Source organism: Natrix helvetica (genome assembly GCF_964273705.1).
Source record: "Natrix helvetica genome assembly, chromosome: 1".
NCBI classification, from domain to species: Eukaryota; Metazoa; Chordata; class Lepidosauria; order Squamata; family Natricidae; genus Natrix; species Natrix helvetica.
In genome coordinates, this window is record NC_138548.1 from 339,531,707 (window position 1) to 339,550,176 (window position 18,470).

The 18,470-nt window shown below is 46.5% G+C and overlaps 1 protein-coding gene across 2 annotated transcripts in view; it reads left to right on the forward strand.

Moving 5' to 3' along the window:
• LOC309383413 (uncharacterized protein) overlaps positions 1-18,470 on the forward strand; it is a 59,817-nt gene that overhangs the window by 9,348 nt on the left and 31,999 nt on the right. The window contains exons 5-6 of one of the 2 annotated variants that reach the window (XM_081935938.1): positions 5,773-5,902; positions 8,723-12,614. The exons of the other annotated variant lie outside the window; for it this stretch is intronic. Coding sequence (XP_081792064.1) covers positions 5,773-5,902; positions 8,723-10,638 — 2,046 coding nt within the window. The 3' untranslated portion in view covers positions 10,639-12,614. Of the gene's footprint in view, positions 1-5,772; positions 5,903-8,722; positions 12,615-18,470 lie in introns of those variants that run through there. 2 annotated transcript variants of the gene reach the window in all.

An 18,470-nucleotide genomic window follows, 5' to 3' on the forward strand; every position in this document is an offset into this window, starting at 1 on the left:
TAGCCCAAAGGCAGCAGTTGGTAAGGCGGCATGGCTCCATCTGTCGTTGCTGGCAAAGGGGCTCTGGCAGGCCGGTGATGGGAGGGCACTTCGGAGGTCGTAGATCTTGGCTGACTCACCCTGCGCCAGGCAGGAACAGCCCAGCAAGGTGGATGAGAGCAGTGCTGCCAGGAGGGCAAAGAGCTCCAGTGAGCCCAGAAGCAGCACAGGCAGTCGCTCGTGCCAGTTGGTGCAAGGGAGTGGCAAAGGTATCAAAAAGGGAAAAGCAGGACTCAGCTTGCAGCAGCTGCCTGAAATGTGCTTATTTATTTATTTATTTATTTTTCAGGATTTATAGACCGCCCCCTCTCCCCGAAGGGACTCGGGGCGGTGTACAGGTGTCTCATTAAAACGAATACAAAAGACGAATATCCTATACCCTTAAAAACGAATTAAACCTCATACAACTGTACAAAAAGTAAAAATTAAAAATTAAATTAAAAACAACTAAAAGCATACCCCTAGAAAATTTAAAAAATGCAGGCTTGAGGAACTAAAATTGGGAATTAGGAATTAGGCCAGGCCGGCTAAATTGAACAGGTGGGTCTTTAGTTTCTTACGGAAGGAGCGGAGGTCGGTGGTAGTCCTGATATCCGGGGGGAGGTCATTCCAAAGGGTCGGGCCCATCACAGAGAAGGCCCTACTCCTGGGCGTCGCCCGCTGGCATTGCCTAGTGGACGGCACCCGGAGGAGTCCCTCTCTGTGAGAGCGAATCGGCCGAAGGGATGTATGGGGCAGGATACGATCCCACAGATAACTAGGTCCTGTGCCATGGAGCGCTTTGAAGATGATGACCAACACTTTGAAACGCACCCGAAAAGCCACAGGTAGCCAGTGCAGCCCGCGCAGCAAAGGTGTTATGTGGGAGTATCTAGTGGCTCCCACAATTGTCCGCGCGGCCGCATTCTGAACCAGCTGCAGCCTTCGGGTGCATCTCAAGGGGAGCCCCATGTAGAGAGCATTACAGTAGTCCAGTCGAGACGTCACAAGCGCATGAGTGACTGTACATAGGGCGTTCCGGTCCAATAGGGGACGCAATTGGCGCACCAGGCGAACCTGGTGGAATGCCCCCCTTGCCACGGCTGTCACATGGTCATCCATTGACAGCCGGGCATCCAGGAGGACACCCAAATGTGCCCGCCGGGCTACCGTGCATTCCATCAGCCGCGGGCCCAGGGTAGGGGTGGTGGGGTAGCGGTTATCGTAAGGGAGGGTCTCGAGCCAAGAGAGTCCACTGTGCCACAGATAACTGGTTGTGAGTCCCTATGTGTGAAGTGGGGCCCAGGGAGACAGTTGGGCTTGCTGATTGTATACCTGGCTCCTCGCTATGCATCAGCGGCCCTGCCCGAGCTCCTCGAGGTGATCTCCGAGATGGCAGTTGAGACCCCCAGGCTGTTAGTCATGGGGGACTTTAACTTGCCATCGGTAGGGGAAACTTCCGAGGTGGCTCGGGAGTTCATGGCTTCCATGACAGCCATGGACCTGATCCAGGTAATTCGGGGCCCCACACACGAGGGAGGTCACACACTGGACCTTATTTTTGTATCTGGCCAGTGGAGGAGTGATCTGGGAGTAGGGGATTTAGTTGTCACGCCCCTGTCATGGTCAGATCACTCACTTCTCCGGCTCGACTTTCCAACCGCTGCTCCCCATCGCGGGGAGGCGGAACCGGAATGCTCTAGATGGTTCCGCCCCAGGCGCTTGATGGAACCTGATAGGTTCCAGACGGAGCTTGGGCCATTCCCTGTAGCCCTGACCCGCACCCGGACGGAGGATCTAGTGGCCGCATGGAACAGTGCGGCCGCCGGTGCCTTGGACCGGGTTGCGCCTTTGCGGCCTCTCTTGTGGCATCGAATCACCCAGGCCCCTTGGTTTACCGAGGAGCTGGGGGTGATGAAGCGTCGCAAGAGACGCCTAGAGAGCAGATGGAGATCGTCACGCTCCGAGTCTGACCGAGCACATTTACGGACTTACCTTGTGGCATTAAGAGTGGCCAAACGACAATATTGTGCCACTCTTATTGCGTCCGCAGATAACCGCCCTGCCGCCCTGTTTAGGGTGACCCGCTCCCTCCTTTCCCAGAGGCCGCGGGAAGCACCCTTGCAGGGTAGAGCAGAGGAGTTTGGGGAATATCTGCAGGACAAAATCGCTCAGATTCGCAGCGAATGGGTCTCCGCTAGCGGTCTAGAAGAGACATCGGAGGCGGGTCTTGAGGTGCCATCCTGGGAGGAGTTTGACTCTGTTACTTCCGACGATATGGACGGGTTACGTGGACGACTGCGAGCCACCACATGTTTACTGGACCCGTGTCCCTCCTGGCTTATACTGGCATCCTGGGAGGTCACACGAGGTTGGCTCCAGGAACTAGTGAACGCTTCACTGAGGGAGGGGTCCTTGCCGGCCGTCTTGAAAGAGGCGGTGGTGAGGCCCCTACTCAAGAAGCCTTCCCTGGACCCAGCTAATTTAGTTAATTACCGTCCCGTCTCCAACCTTTCCTTTTTGGCGAAGGTTGTAGAGAGTGTGGTGGCGCAACAGTTCCCACGGCACCTGGAGGAAAGTGATTATCTGGATCCGCGCCAGTCCGGCTTCCGGCCCGGTCACAGCACGGAGACGGCTTTGGTCACATTGGTGGATGATCTCTGGAGGGCCAGAGATGGGGGCTGTTCCTCCATCTTGGTCCTGTTAGATCTCTCGGCGGCTTTTGATACCATCGACCATGGTATCTTGTTGCACCGACTGGAGGGGTTGGGGGTGAGGGGCACCGTTTTGCGGTGGTTCTCCTCCTACCTCTCTGGTCGAACGCAATGTGTGTTGACAGGGGGGCAGAGGTCGAGCCCGAGGCCGCTCACTTGTGGGGTGCCGCAGGGGTCGGTCCTCTCGCTTGTAGAGACTGTGGCACGATGAGCCATATTTAGTGGCACAACAGCTATCAGCTCCTAGCTGATTTTTCACCCTTCCCGAGAATCAGTGGAGGCCTTTTTCACCCTACCCAGGCGTCAGGAAAGCCTCCGGAGACTGGGGAGGGTGAAAAACAGCCCAAATGGGCTAATCGGAGATTCAAAAATGAACATTTGATTGGCTCATTGGGGCTGTTTTCCGCCCTCCCCAGCCTCCGGAGGCTTTCCTTTTTATTTTTTCATTTTCATACAAATAACCACATGGATATCATTGCATAATCAACACCATTTTGTATTATTCAATATTATATCAATTTGTCTTACCCTCCACCCCCAAAGACTATCATTCACTCTTCTGCTCTCCATATACCATATTTATACCCTATCCATCACTTTCTTCTCCCTCTCTCTCCCTCCTCTCTACCTCCTTTCTTCCCTATGTCCTCCTTCTCTACTTCCCCTTCTTCTCTCTTCTTTCCACTCCTTTATCTCCTTCTCTTCCCCTCCCCTCTACCCTCTCTCCTAACCCTCTCTTCTTCCTCTCTCCTCTCTTGCAATTTTCCCTGTACCACTATCAAACCTAGTGAAATCTTTTGTCTGCTTTTTATTTTCTATTGCTTCTGTAATTTCACTACCTTCCCCTTCTCCTTCTTGTTTCTCCTTAATTTCTAATTTCAAAATTCTATTCAAGTTTAATTTTAATGACTCATCCATATTTTTTATAATTTCACGTATTTGTTCAAATTCCCAACTTTCCATATTGTCCAGTTCAAAAGTTACGGTTAATTATAAGTTAAGTTCCACAGTTTCTTCTTATTTCCCAATTCTGATCCAGCACCTATATTCCAGTTCAGCTGAAGTGGAGAGAGAGAGAGAAGGGGGAGACATCTTAAATGCTTCACTTTTTTTATTCTTCCCTCCCGCAAATGGCTCCCTATTCTTTTAACTCGATGATTTCCAGCAATACCAATTGAATATTTTTAAATCCAGTTTTAAATCTAGGAAAGATAGAATTATGAACAGAAAAAATAACACTTTTTCTTGATTTTTCCTCTTTTTATCTTCCACCTCTCATTGATTAGGGTTGCTTAAGATATGTAAATTAGAACATGCTTGAACAAAGCAAGTCTCCTTGGTGTTGGTATGGGGCCGTTTTTTGCCCTCTCCAGCCTCTGGAGATTTTTCTGAAGCCTGCGGAGGAGGCGAAAATGGCCCCAACGAGCCAACCAGAAGTTCGGAAACGATCCCTTTCCGGCTTCTGGAGGACCTTCGGGGGACCGGGGGAAGCTTTTTTCGCCCTCACCAGGCTTCAGGTAAGCCTCCAGAGCCTGGGGAGGGGTTGTGCGTGTATGTGCGGGTGGAGGAGGGGGTCGCATGCACATGTGCAGATGGGTGGGGAGATTGGGCACCTGTGTGCGAGAGAGAGTGTGTGTGCAATTTTGGCACGCTGTCAGAAAAAGCTTCGCCATCACTGATTTAGGCGCTGCTGCTGATGTGGAAAGAATGGCTTTTACACTTTAGTTTTTTTTCATGCCATGTCACACGAGAGGTCTCATGGAGAGGCGGGCAAGCCCCTTGTCCTTTGCTGTGCGGCTTCTCTCCCCTGTGTCTCCTGTGTTTTCGCTTGCCCTTGCTCTTTATCACTCTCCAAAGAGGGAGGCCAAGATTCAAAGGAGATGTGAGTGCTGGAACAAATCTGAAAGAAACAGAATCTTCCTTCCATGCTGGGTTTCCGTGAAGAAGCCTGGAGAGAAGTTGTCGAAGAGGCAGCCCTCAAAGGATTGCTCTCCCTTTCCCTCCTTCTCCTTCCTTCTGAAGTGAGGGTTGAAAGCCCCATCGTTTACAGTCACCATCCCATCACCTATTTTGCTTGCGAAGTGTACGGCACAGCTGGAGGACAGCGGGGGCTGAATGTCCACAGGCTGTGGCATGGCAACACTCTGTCCCGCCACTTAACTTCACCCGCCTCGCAGAGGCACCAACAACTAGAGGTGTGGAGATGAGTGGGGAAAGCATGCAATTTGTATCGCCAGACGTGCCGTGAGGCCGGGGGTCCCTACATCCTCAGCCCCCGCCATCCAGCCTGGCCCTCAAGCTCCATCCCACACTCCATGCAAGGAAAGAGAGATGTTAGGACAGATTACATCTCCCCCTGCCCCAGCGCAGGCTGCAGTTGCTTTCAGACACCATCTGGCACTGCACACGTACTCACCAGCACCTATGATTGCCATGCGCTCTGCCCCACCCTCCCTGATGACACGCTGACTTTGGGCTTATTTGGGGGGTAGGGCTTATTTTATGAGCAGCATGAAAAATCATGCTAGGTCTTATTATTGGGGTGGTTGTATTTTCTGTAAATGAAAGAGGATTGCTCCTTCTTAGGACAACATAAGTCATTTCATAAAATACTACAAAGAATCCCTTCGCCTACAGACACACCTCTGAAGGGTTAGTATCACTTATTGGTGGTTTTTGATTCTCTCAAGACACTGAGGGCCTTTTGATTGGGGGTGGATGAATAGATAAAGAAGAAAGAGCATTTTGATGATGGCTGGCTGGCTCTTTGGTAGATCAATTGATTCAGAAGAAAACAGGTCTTATTTAATCTGAATGGCACTGAAAGTCCTACAGAATCATTCAAGTTGATAAAACCTGCCTAAAATCTTTCTTTAATCAAATGCTTCTTATTCTTTCTATTTTCTCATCTAAACCATGGATCCTTACTAAGCATAGCCACTTTCCTTAGTGCATAGCTTTGCTTTGGAAATTTCTAAACAATAGGAAAGATCATGCAATTCTTCCTTGGCCTGTTCTGTACTTTTTTTTTCCCTTTCAGGAGGTTCTTCTACCCTTTGAGGAGGTGGCTGTTTATTTCTCCGAGGAGGAGTGGTCTCAGCTGGATCCTCACCAAAAAGCTCTGCATTGGGAAGTCATGCTGGAGAATTATAAGAATGTGGCCTCTCTTGGTAAGGGTTTCCTTCTCTCCCTCAGAGAGTTCAGGAAGACATTTTGTAGTTAGATGCCATTAGCTAGTTCTTACGAAAACATTTCTAAATAGATCTCCTCAGAGGGAGAAGGGAAAGTTCTTTTTTTCTAGTGCTCCTAGGAAGGAAATAGGTCTATGGCAGTGGTTCCCAAACTTTTTCAGTCCACCGCCCCCTTGGTGCTGCAAACTGATCCTTAGTGCCCCCCACCCAGTGGTGGAATTCAATTTTTTTTATTACCGGTTCTGTGGGCGTGGCTTGGTGGGTGTGGCTGGGGGGGTCATGTGACTGGGCGGTTTGCACGACAGAAGGAAGATAGTAACAATGAAATTCAAAACTGTAACAATTAATTACACATTTATTCAAAATCCAATTTAAAAACCTTTTTAGTTAATGTTAATTCAACAAAATTGTTGAACATGATCCAGTGATACCAGGTTTTCAAAGTCTGATAGTCATTTGTCAAGAACCTTAGTAACAAGTAACTTAGTAAACTCAGTAAAATTTAGTAACTACTTCACTCTTCAGTAAATTCTTAATGTGATGGATGGGCTTGATGAAGTGATACCAGTTTCCCAATGTTTGGTTTTAAGACACTTAGCAGGAGTCTTAAATCACCACATTAAGTAATCTGGAGTCGATTTCTTTATATCTAGTCACTAGATGACCTACGAAGTCCCTTCCAACTCTGTTAAGATCCACCCGAAGAATTGCTCAATTTGTCGAGAGCTACCTTGCTGCTGCTTACCACCCACCATAATTCCTCCCTCCCACATACGTATGTCCCCGAGCCTTTGCTTTGATATGGGCTTCTCTCGCCCCAAATCTTGCATCACTCCTCCTCCCACCCCTCTCAGAGGGTTCTCTCCCTTCCACTTGGAAAGCTCTCCTCCCATGGGGAGATGGGGTGGGGGGGTGAAGCAGAATTTCGCATCCAGCAACCAAGGCTGTTTAAACAAAAAAGGGGTGCCTGTCCACGACTCTCCTGACCTCCTTCCCTGCTTCTCCTCCTACCCTCTCTCCCTCCCCCAATTTTTGGAGAAGGATGAATCAGGGAGAGGGAGGGGAAGGGCCACTGACCTGGAAACGGAGGGAGGGAGGGGATTTTCAAGAAAAGGTAGAAAGGAGCAACCTCCAGACAGGAAGGGAAAATCAAGGCAGAGTTTAGCGCCCTCCAGCTTTGATCCAGAGAGCCCCCCCCTCCCCAAATTTGAAACATGTGGCGGAGTTCCCATGATGTGTGAGAACAAGCGGACTCAGCTGGTTCTCCCGGGATCTCCTCCCAGGGTGGAGGAGGTGTCAGAGAAGTTGCATCCAGGGAAACTTTGTAAAGAAAAGCCAAAAGTCTCGGCTTTTGAGAGAGAGAGGCACCACCGTGGACGCTTCCCGTGGGTGAAAGAGCACTTGGAGAGCACCATCCCACGGAGCGTGTCGGCTCCGGCTGCCCACTTGAAAGGCGCTGGCTTCCGAGGCTTTGGGGATCGCGGAGCATCCGAGGTTCCAAGGCTTTGGAGCGCAGCCCCTGGAGCTGCCCAGGTGGGGCCAGGCGAGTCCTCGCAGCTGCTTAGATGCTGGCTGGGAGTTCGCTTGGGCAGCCCCGCGGATGTGTATAGCCGAGCCCAGCCAGGTCTACAAGCGGGTTGGTAGTGCTTCTTTCCCACGTCGCCCAGAAAAGCTGGCCCCACTCCCTTCCCTCTCCTCCCCCCAACCCCAATGCAGCTTCACTCTCCCTCTCTCTCCCTCTCTGTGTGTGTGTGTGAGTGTGTGCGCGCGAGAGTGAGCCTCCAAAGAGAAAACTGTAGATCTCTTGTCCTGACCCTTGACCCCTATGTAAGCCTCCGATGTGGAGCTGCGGGCTGTTGACCCAGCTTTACCTGCCTGCCCTACGTCGCTTCCCTATAAAATCCCAGCACAGAGGGGGAGGGGGAGGGCGTTCTTTGGAGGGCAGATCGCTACCTCTCATTCCCCCCTCCTGGGCTACGTTCCCACACCACTCGCTTAAACCACCTGCGTGGAACCCCCCATCCTCCCCCAAAGCAGCACGTGCACCACGGGAAAGCTCTTGGGTCAGCACGAACCGTGGTTAGTGGGAAGGGGCTACCACCACCCCTGCCTGTGCAGCGATGCCGGTTCTGGACTTTGGGTTACGGAACAAGCCAGCTCGTTTCTTCCACATTCGCATGTCGGAATCGGACTGCTGGTGACTTTGCGGAGGGAGCGAGACGACGCCCAGCTCTTTAAACGCGCAAAAACGTCACTCTAACAAAGGGGCCACCTCCAGCACTCCTCTGCCACCTCCCATGCCTCTTAGCGCCCTCCTGCCGCCCCCCTTGCCTCTTAGCAACCCCATGCCACCCCCCTTGCCTCTTAGCGTCCCCCTAAGTCATCCCACCGCCCCCCCAGAGGGTGGTACCGCTCACTTTGGGAACCACTGGTCTATGGCATTTTGCTTAGATATATCCTATCTAATTTATATTTCTATTTAAACATTTTATGACAGTAATTCCTTGGTTTGAGGTAATGCCAAACTTCATCACACAGATTTCAACTATTTTCGCCCAGATGCTTCCATATCAGTCTTATCAAGACTTGCCATTCAGGTTTTTTGACTTAATGCTTTTCCAAGGTTTTATGCCTCATCAATAGAGATATAATCATTTCTATACCATGCTATTATTAGGATACAAATATGCTGTATATATTAGAATTGGGCACAATACCTGAAGGCAATCAATATGACTTCTGACAGAGTGATCTTTTTCCTAACCTTTCTCTCTCTTTCATTTCTCTTTTCCTTTGAAGGTGGTGATGAGAATTACAACGAAGACTCTGCAGAACCAATCAAAGTGTTCAGACAAGGAGATGTAATGGAGAAACCTGCAATTCAAACAGTATTCCAAAGGCAGGAGAGAAACATATCAAATAATTGGAATAAGGAAGACTCATCTCCTTCGATTGTTGCTCAGATGCAGGACTTTATTGATCAACAAGAAAAACTAAAGAACAAATATATTGAGAAAGGTGTAAGACTCTTCAAAGAGACATTAGATGTAAATGGACCCTGTTCATCACAAGCCAAAGGAGGAGCCAATATGGGCAAAGATAAAGGAAAAAAATACAGTTGGATGTTCACACCTTCTCAAGAAAATGGGTCTCTTGAGTCACAGAAAAGTTTTCACATGGGAGAGAAGAAAAATAAATGCAATGAACATGGAAGCAAGACTATTAATAAAAGGACATTCAGAAGGGAGATGCCATATAAATGCATGGAGTGTGGAAAGAGCTTCAGAATAAGCAGTAAACTTACAAGGCATCAGAGGATCCACACAGGGGAGAAGCCATATACATGCTTGGAGTGTGGAAAGGGCTTTAGCGAAAACAGTCACCTTATTACCCATCAAAGGATCCACACAGGGGAGAAGCCATATAAATGCATGGAGTGTGGAAAGGACTTCAGAGCAAGCAGTGAGCTTACAAGGCATCATAGGATCCACACAGGGGAGAAGCCATATAAATGCATGGAGTGTGGAAAGGGCTTTATCCAAAACAGTCAACTTATTTCCCATCAAAAGATCCACACAGGGGAGAAGCCATATAAATGCATGGAGTGTGGAAAGGACTTCAAAAGAAGCAGTGAACTTACATGCCATCAAAGGATCCACACAGGGGAGAAGCCATATAAATGTATGGAGTGTGGAAAGGGCTTCAGAATAAGCAGTAAACTTACATGCCATCAAAGGATCCACACAGGGGAGAAGCCATATAAATGCTTGGAGTGTGGAAAGGGCTTTAAGGAAAACAGTCACCTTATTACCCATCAAAGGATCCACACAGGGGAGAAGCCATATAAATGCTTGGAGTGTGGAAAGGGCTTTAAGGAAAACAGTCACCTTATTACCCATCAAAGGATGCACACAGGGGAGAAGCCATATAAATGCATGGAGTGTGGAAAGGGTTTCATAACAAGCAGTAAACTTACATGCCATCAAAGGATCCACACAGGGGAGAAGCCATATAAATGCATGGAATGTGGAAAGAGCTTCAGAATAAGCAGTGAACTTACATGCCATAAAAGGATCCACACAGGGAAGAAGCCATATAAATGCATGGAGTGTGGAAAGGGTTTCAAAACAAGCAGCCAACTTACATCCCATCAAAGGATCCACACAGGGGAGAAGCCATATAAATGCATGGAGTGTGGAAAGGGCTTCAGAACAAGCAGTGAACTCACATGCCATAAAAGGATCCACACAGGGAAGAAGCCATATAAATGCATGGAGTGTGGAAAGGGTTTCAAAACAAGCAGCCAACTTACATCCCATCAAAGGATGCACACAGGGGAGAAGCCATATAAATGCATAGAGTGTGGAAAGGGCTTCAGAAGAAGCAGTGAACTTACAAGACATCAAAGGATGCACACAGGGGAGAAGCCATATACATGCTTGGAGTGTGGAAAGGGCCTTAGCCAAAAGACTCACCTTATTACCCATCAAAGGATCCACACAGGGAAGAAGCCATATAAATGCATGGAGTGTGGAAAGGATTTCAAAACAAGCAGCCAATTTACATCCCATCAAAGGATCCACACAGGGGAGAAGCCATATAAATGCATGGAATGTGGGAAGGATTTCAGCACACCCCATAGTCTTATTTCCCATAACACAATTCATAGACTGCAGAATCCTCAAACGATTAATTTGAATGAGAATCTATGCTAATTATTGATTTAATGGATTCTATGTATGGATTTACAATTTACAGACTGAACTCTGTAAAGGATTTTTAGTAATGAAAAAAGAAACAATGGGCATTTGTCATTATAATTATGTTTATACATTTTTAAAATGTATCTGTATATACAGTATATAGGAGTGTCAGACTCCTGAACTAGTTGTGTCACATGCTGGACCCGCCCATCCCAGCCCCCGCGAATAGGGAAGCTGTTGCAATGCATCACGTAGAGCACCAAAAACCCAAAAACAAACTTGGTGCTTCACTGGCTGCCAAAATGACCGGATCTTGCTTGACCATGAAGACTGAACTGGGTTTAAACTCCATGTGCTGCTTTGGTCACTTAGATATCTCTCTACACCAGGGGTGTCAAACTCTATTTCATTGAGGGCCACATCAGGGTTGTGTTTGACCTCAGGGGGCCGGGATGGGCGTGGCAAGCTCGATGTCACTTGTGTCAATCGCTGTTGTGGCTTGTTGTGGTGAGAAACCATATAAATGCATGGAGTGTGGAAAGGACTTCAGAGCAAGCAGTTATCTTACATGCCATCAAATGATCCACATGGACGAGAAGCCATATAAATGCATGGAGTGATCTTACATGCCATCAAAAGATCCACACTGGAGAAGCTATATAAATGCATGGAGTCTGGAAAGAGCTTCAGAAATTCCAATAATCCTACATGCCATCAAAGGACCCACATAGGGGAGAAACCATATAAATTCATGGCGTGTGGAAAGAGCTTCAGAACAAGGAAGGAACTTACATCCCATCAAAGGATCCCTATAGGTGAATAACCATATAAATGCATGGAGTGTGGAAAGGACTTCAGCACACCCCATAGTCTTATTTCCCATAACATGGTTTATAGACTGGAGAATCCCCAAAACACAGACACATTTGGATGAGAATGTATGATAATTATTGATTTAATGGGTTCTATGTATGGATTTCAAATTTACAGACTGAACTCTGAGAAGGGTTTTTTCTGCCATTCACCCTCCTGACAGCCGTCGAGAGATGAATTTAGTAATGAAAAAAGAAACAGTGGGCATGTCATTATAATTATGATTTATACATTTTTGAATTTATCTATATATACAGTATATAGGAATGTCAAACTGGCGGCTCACAGGCTGGTTGTGTTATGTGAAGGACACGCCCACCCCAGCTCCGCAAATAGGGAAATAGTTGCAATATGTCACATGATGGCCACGTGATACATGGAGTTTGAAACCCGTGGTATATACGTTCATTTTATTTTATTTTTAGAAATGTGCTTTCTGTTTCCCAACTGTCATTATTCTCCCAGTTAGTCACAGCTCTCAGAGTGATGCCAAGACGTTTAACAGATGCTGCTTCCCTAAGTCCAAAAGGAAAATATCAAAAAAAATAATCAAATTGCACCCATGGTATAGAACTGGGATCCTCCACAATAGTTAAATTTGCATCCCTAGTGTAGAACTGAGACCTGAGTCAGCTGGATCTCACACACTGTAATTGTTGTGTGTGTCTGTCTGTCTGTCTGGCAAGAACAAAGAATGCTTATCAACAGGAAATATGCATGTATAAAGCTGTAGCAATTATGGGTAGTTAGTTGATAAAAGTAACAAGAATTAGACAACTTGCAGACCTCAGCTAAAAGTTAGGAATAGAGATGGCCAGCAGCAAATGAAATGTCTATTAGATAACCCCTGGAGCGTTCATTAGCCAACGCTTAGGAATGGGACACCTATAGACCAATAAAACAAATTGTAGAATTATTGCTAAAATGTTTATTAGAGGATATTTCTTATTATTTCACCTTGTCCCGCCTTCTCCTTTAGCGAAAATGTATAAAGCTTTCTTAATCCTTGGTTCTTGGTTCTTGGCCTTTTGACTTGGAACCCTTTTCCTTGGAGTACTCCAATAAAAAGCAATCAGAAAACCTGCACCTCGTGTCTGGCGTCCATCATTGGCTTCGGCACCAGGTTCACCCAAATTGGGGACAACAATCTGGGGGCTCGTCCGGGATTCCACACCTGGATTCAATTGGAAGGCACCAAAGACTACCAGAGGAGGGCCCCTGGACAGGTAAGACTTAGTGGCTGAAAGGTGTGTGATTTCTCTGAAATAAAACTCCCAGTCGGTGACCAGGACTGTGTATTTCTGCACTGCCAGCCGCCCTTAGAGCTCATTAGTCTTTTGACAGTGATTGAGTACTCTGAAAAGCAAGGGGTAATGCAGAGATCCGCGTGTCCCACTGATGCAAAGAGTGGGTTGACTGAATGCTATGAGCCACTGTCTAAATGAACGTCCAGCCTCGGTAAGATTCTTGGTGACTTCTTAATTGAACTCAAAGGCTGAAGCCCTGAAGAAAGCGAGGAGCAGGAACCGGTGGAGGAACAGAAAGAGGCAAAATGTGGAGGAAAGGTAAGGACTGGACAGGAGACGTCCCAGGGGATAAGGGGTATCCGACTGAGATCCAGCCCTAAGTAAAAGGCAAACAAAGGCAAAGACCAGACACGAGATGTCCCAGGGGATTAGAGGAATCCACCTGAGATCCGGCTTTGAAATGGGAAACTGGTAGCAAAAAGGCATCCAGTCTAGGACAGAGTTGCCAAAAGGAAAGCTGCTCAAAAGATTTGCCGGTGGGTTATATTTTGCCTCAATCTGAGATATTAGGAGGATTAGATATAGGGATCAAAGGCAGCCTTTTTCTCATTATTGTATGTCGGTCTGGCCTCAACTTCCTTTGGACAATCCAGGTAATTTTATTTGTGAAATTTGTTAATAGTCCATTTCTGTTAGAGGAGTGTGGAGGTAGTGTATATGTGTTTCTATGTTGTGTCATTTCCAAGACTTGGGAGGAGAGTAAGACCCTCTAATAACAATAAATAAAAAGGCCTTATTATTATTTATTATTTTACTTTAAAAAAGGGATTTGGGAAAAAAAATGGAGGTTATTGGCTTGTGAAAGCTCCCTAAAATAATAATAATGATTTGTTTGCCTGGAGAAAGTATGAAAGGAAATATTTGTATTTGGATTTTTATGCAAGCAGTTTGAATGGAGGATAAACGTGTAAGTATGCTGATGTATAAATGCTTGTGTGTGTTGAGTCCCTATCCCCAGACTGTGAAGGGGGTTAATTATTTTGACTCCTTTCTTATAAAGAAACCCAGTGCTCCTCTGGTTAAACTGGAGGACTCTTGAGACTGGTCTGCCACCCCCTACTTACTAATGGAATGAGACACTCCAGACAAGGAGATCCCAGAGAAGGGGGGAGTTAAAATAAGAGAGAAGAAGCATGAGAATGACAGCCGCTGGGAATACCCCCCTCACAGAGCGAGAATGGGATCTGGATGATGATGGGGACAATATGAGGCTACAGAATTCTCAATTTTCTATGGAATCCAAAAATGGAGTTCCCTAAATTAAGAGTCTTTAAAAAGTATATGAAATAAGGCAAAAGAAAGGTGAGAGTCCTGAGGACTTTTCCTGAAAGGATATATCAGGATTTTAGGTAATACACTGATTTAGCTCATGAAGCCTCAGATAATCAGGAAATCATAAACATGATTTTTATAGGGAAGTCAGCAGAGGATATTAGAAGAAAGTTACAGACAGTAGAAGGAGGTCTGTGGAAAGATATTTCAGACTTGGTTGAGATAGCTTACTGGATGGTAAGAAGAAATGAGAAAGAAATTCAGAAGCAGATGCCCTAAGGCAGGAAAAGGCGGGAGGAAGGGGGACAAAGCAGAGCTTCCCACCTCTGTGGAAGTCCAAATTGGGGGATCTAAACATAAGATGTTAACAGATACAGGAAGCAGTTGATCTGTTTTTAACAGATGTATTCAGTGGTGGGTTTCAAATTTTTTTAGAACCTCTTCTGTAGGTGTGGCCTGCTTTGTGGGAGTGGCTTGCTGGCCATGTGAACAAGTGGGAGTGGCTTGGCGCTTAGCAACCAAAATGTTGGCTCAGAAACTCTGGCAATGAAGTGTGCAAGTCTTAAAGCTGTCAAGTTACAAGACCCTTGCACCCCTATCCCTTTAGAAAAAAAAACCCCATGGGTGTTCAAACCTGACAGCTTTAAGACTTGTGGACTTCAACTCCCAGAATTCTTCTTCTCGCTCTTCATCTTGATGATATGCGGATGGGCGGGGGGAGGGAGCTGGAACCGGTTCTAAACGGCACTGTAGATTTGTGGAACCTCTTCTATAGAAGAGGTTAGAACTGGCAGGAATCCACCCCTGGATGTATTGCTCCTCCGACTACCGATGAGATACCTTTTGTTGGGGCTTCAGGAAAGGCTATAATGTGCCTGAAACAACAAAAGCCCAAATTGCACAGCAGGAGGTGAAAACGTAGGGTATGGCATCTCTACAGGACAGCAGAGACTGTTAGTCTAAAGAGGGAAGCAATCTATTAAAGCCCTGTGTTAATAGAAAACAATTGGGATTCTTGGGGATGGCTGGTTTTTGTAGAATTTGGATTCTTAATCTTTGATTTATTGTCAATTTGATTTATTTTTAAAAGGGTGGGTGGGTGGGAAAATATTTGAATGGACTGGAGAAAGCCAACAAGCATTCACACAAATAAAGAGTGAGCTTATGAAAGTACTGGCATTGGGGCCTGGATGTCTGAGAGAAAGGCAGGATATGCCGTGGTCACACCGTGGGGAGTAATAGAAGCCAAACTACCAGTAAATACTTCTGCCCAACTGGCTGAGCTGGTAGCTTTAACTAGAGCCTTACAGCTGGCTGTAGGACTAACAGTAAATATTTACGCAGGTGGCAAATGTGCCTTTGGAATCTTGCACACCCATGGGGCTTTATGGAAGGAAAGAGGATTATTAAATGTAAAGGGGTCCACTATTAAGTTTTAGAATTATTGGAAGCAGTCTGGCAGCCAAAAGAAGTAGCAGTCATACATGTCAAGGGCATTCTAAGGAAGACACCCTTTACGCGAAAGGGAACCGGGCTGCAGATAGGGCTGCTAAGGAAACTGCCCTACAACACTCAGAATGAACAGCTTCCCTAATTCCAGTGTCTCCATCCATACTCATTCCTGCAAGAAAATAAAATAATAGAAAAGATAACACAAGAAATGTACATTTCAAACAGAATCAAGGCTTATCAGAGTTCCGTAAGAGTTCAGGAGCTCTAACATGAGATTTATCAACCCACTCAGCCTGGGAGGGGGGAAAATGCTTCCAGGAGACTAGATATTGAATTCAATTCCTATGCTTCCTGGAGTCCAAGATTTCTTTAACCTCAAAATGTTGTTCTCCCTCAATAATAAGAAGGGCAGGGGGTGCAGGTAGGGGTGCACGAAAAGAAGTGTGCTCTGGCTTCAACAGGTTTACATGAAACACAGGATAAATCTGTTTAAGATTCTTTGGTAATTCCAATCATACAGAAACAGGATTAATGATTTTCACAATAGGGAAAGGACCGACATACTTTGGCCCCAGTTTCTTAGATTTCTGGGTTGTTTGTAGAAACTTGGTGGGCAAAAATACTCCTACTTTGTACTTCCTTTGCTTCACCCTCTTTTTGTCAGCCTGTTTCTTGTGTGCCCGGTGAGCAGCCTCCAACGCCTTGCGGGTCATGTGCCAAATTTGGCAAAGCTGGGTACTCCACTCGAAGAGGGACAAAATTTGCGGGTTTTCTCGAGGTAATTCAGGAATTGGTACAAAATCCTGCCCAAACACAACTCTAAAAAGGGTCAAGCCGGTACTGCTGTGCACAGTTTTATGCCACCTCAGCATGTGGTAACAGTTCAGCCCATTTATCTTGCTGATAATTGATGAAACACCGGAGGTACTGTACAAAACAGAATTAGTCCATTCACAAGCCCCGTTAGTCTGAGGATGGTGGGCGGAGCTTAGCCCTGGGTGGAGCCAATTAACTTCAGAAACTCCTTCCAGAAGAGGGAGGTGAACTGGACCCCTCTATCCGAAATTATGCATTCAGGTACTCCGTGTAACCGGTATACATGTGAAATAAACAACTTAGCTAATGACTTAACTGATGGAATTTTGGAACAGGGTACAAATGAACTTGTTTGGAAAACAGGTCGGTGTTTACCCAAATCACGGTATTTCTGAGACTCTCTGGCAATTCGACAATGAAGTCCATTGATATCTCCTTCCATGGGGCCTCAGGGCAGGCCACACCTTGGAGAAGGCCTTGGGGTTTTCCCAGCGGGCGCTGTGCAGCAGCACAAACAAGACAACTGGCTATGTAGGACTCAATGTCCTTTTTCAATGAAGGCCACCAAAATTGCCTCTTAACCAGATGTAAAGTCTTTACAAATCCAAAATGGCCTGCCATTCTTGAACCGTGGGCCCGTTGAAGAACAATAGCTTTCAGGTTAGCAGGAACATACATTTTAGCCCCTACCCAAGCCAGTCCATCCTTCACAGTACATTCATTTGAATGTTCCTTGAACCAGTCATTGGACTCAAGGCCTTCCTTGAGTTTGCACATGAGGTCCGTCATGACCTCTACATTCAAAATGCTTTGGTTTCTAGTAATCACCGGGGCAGCTAGACTTTTTGCTGGGATGACTGGGTGAACTACGCTCAGCTTAGAGCTGTTGTATTGGGAAAGCCTAGACAAAGCATCAGCCATGAGGTTCTCCCCCCTCTTCCGGAATGTACTTGAGGGTGAAGTTGAAATGGTTGAAATGTTGCGCCCAACGCATCTGTTTAGGAGATAGCTCACGAGGGGTCTTCAGCGCTTTCAAATTTTTATGATCAGTCCATACTTCAAAAGGGTGCTTCGCCCCTTCTAGGAAATGTCGCCAGGTCATCAAAGCCCATCTGACCACAAAAGCTTTCTTTTCCCATATAGCCCATCATCTCTCCATCTCTGTCAGTTTGCAAGAGGTGTAAGCGCATGACTGCAATTTCCCATCAGCGTTTGTTTGAAGTAATATTGCCCCCACCGCCACATCACTGGCATCAGCTTGAATGATAAATGGTGCCTCCATATCTGGGTGTTTCAAAACAGGTTCAACTGCAAAGAGTCGCTTTAATTTCTCGAAAGCGGCTTGAAACTCCATAGTCCAATTCAGAGGCTTACCCGGTCTTGGACTGGCCTCCCCTTTTGACTTTAGGAGATTTGTAATGGGCAGAGCAATGCTGGCGAACGAGGGGATAAATTGATGGTAAAAATTCGCAAATCCCCAAAAACTTTGTAATTGTTTGCGGGTGCGAGGAGGTGCCCACTCAGTTACAGCCTGGACTTTCGCTGGGTCCATCTCGATGCCATTGTGGGAGATGCGGTAGCCCAAGTAATCAATTTTCTCTTGATGAAATTCACATTTAGACAATTTGGCATAAAGTTCTGCGGCCCGGAGTTTCTTGAGTACTGATCGTACTAAAGTCACGTGTTCATCACATGTTTCTGTGTAGATAAGGATGTCAAGGTAGACCATCACACCCTTGTACAGGTGTTCATCTAAAACTTCATTTATTAATTGCATGAAAACAGCTGGCGGCCCCTGAAGGCCAAACGGGAGTACTCTGAATTGAAAACCCCCGAGTGGGCAGTTGAAAGCAGTTTTCCATTCATCTCCCTCTTTGATTCTGACTCTGTAGTAGGCCTCTCTTCGGTCCAATTTTGTGAAGATCTTTCCTTTACCCAATTGGCCCAACATATCCTTCATCAGAGCGAGGGGGTATACATTTTCAACGTACACACTATTAAAATTTTTGTAATTAACACAGAGACGAAGGAGCCATCTTTCTTTTCTCTAAACAACACAGGGGCCTAGCAGGTTCAATAAACCCCCCTTTAAATTTTTGTCAATAAACTTCTGTATGTCAGGCC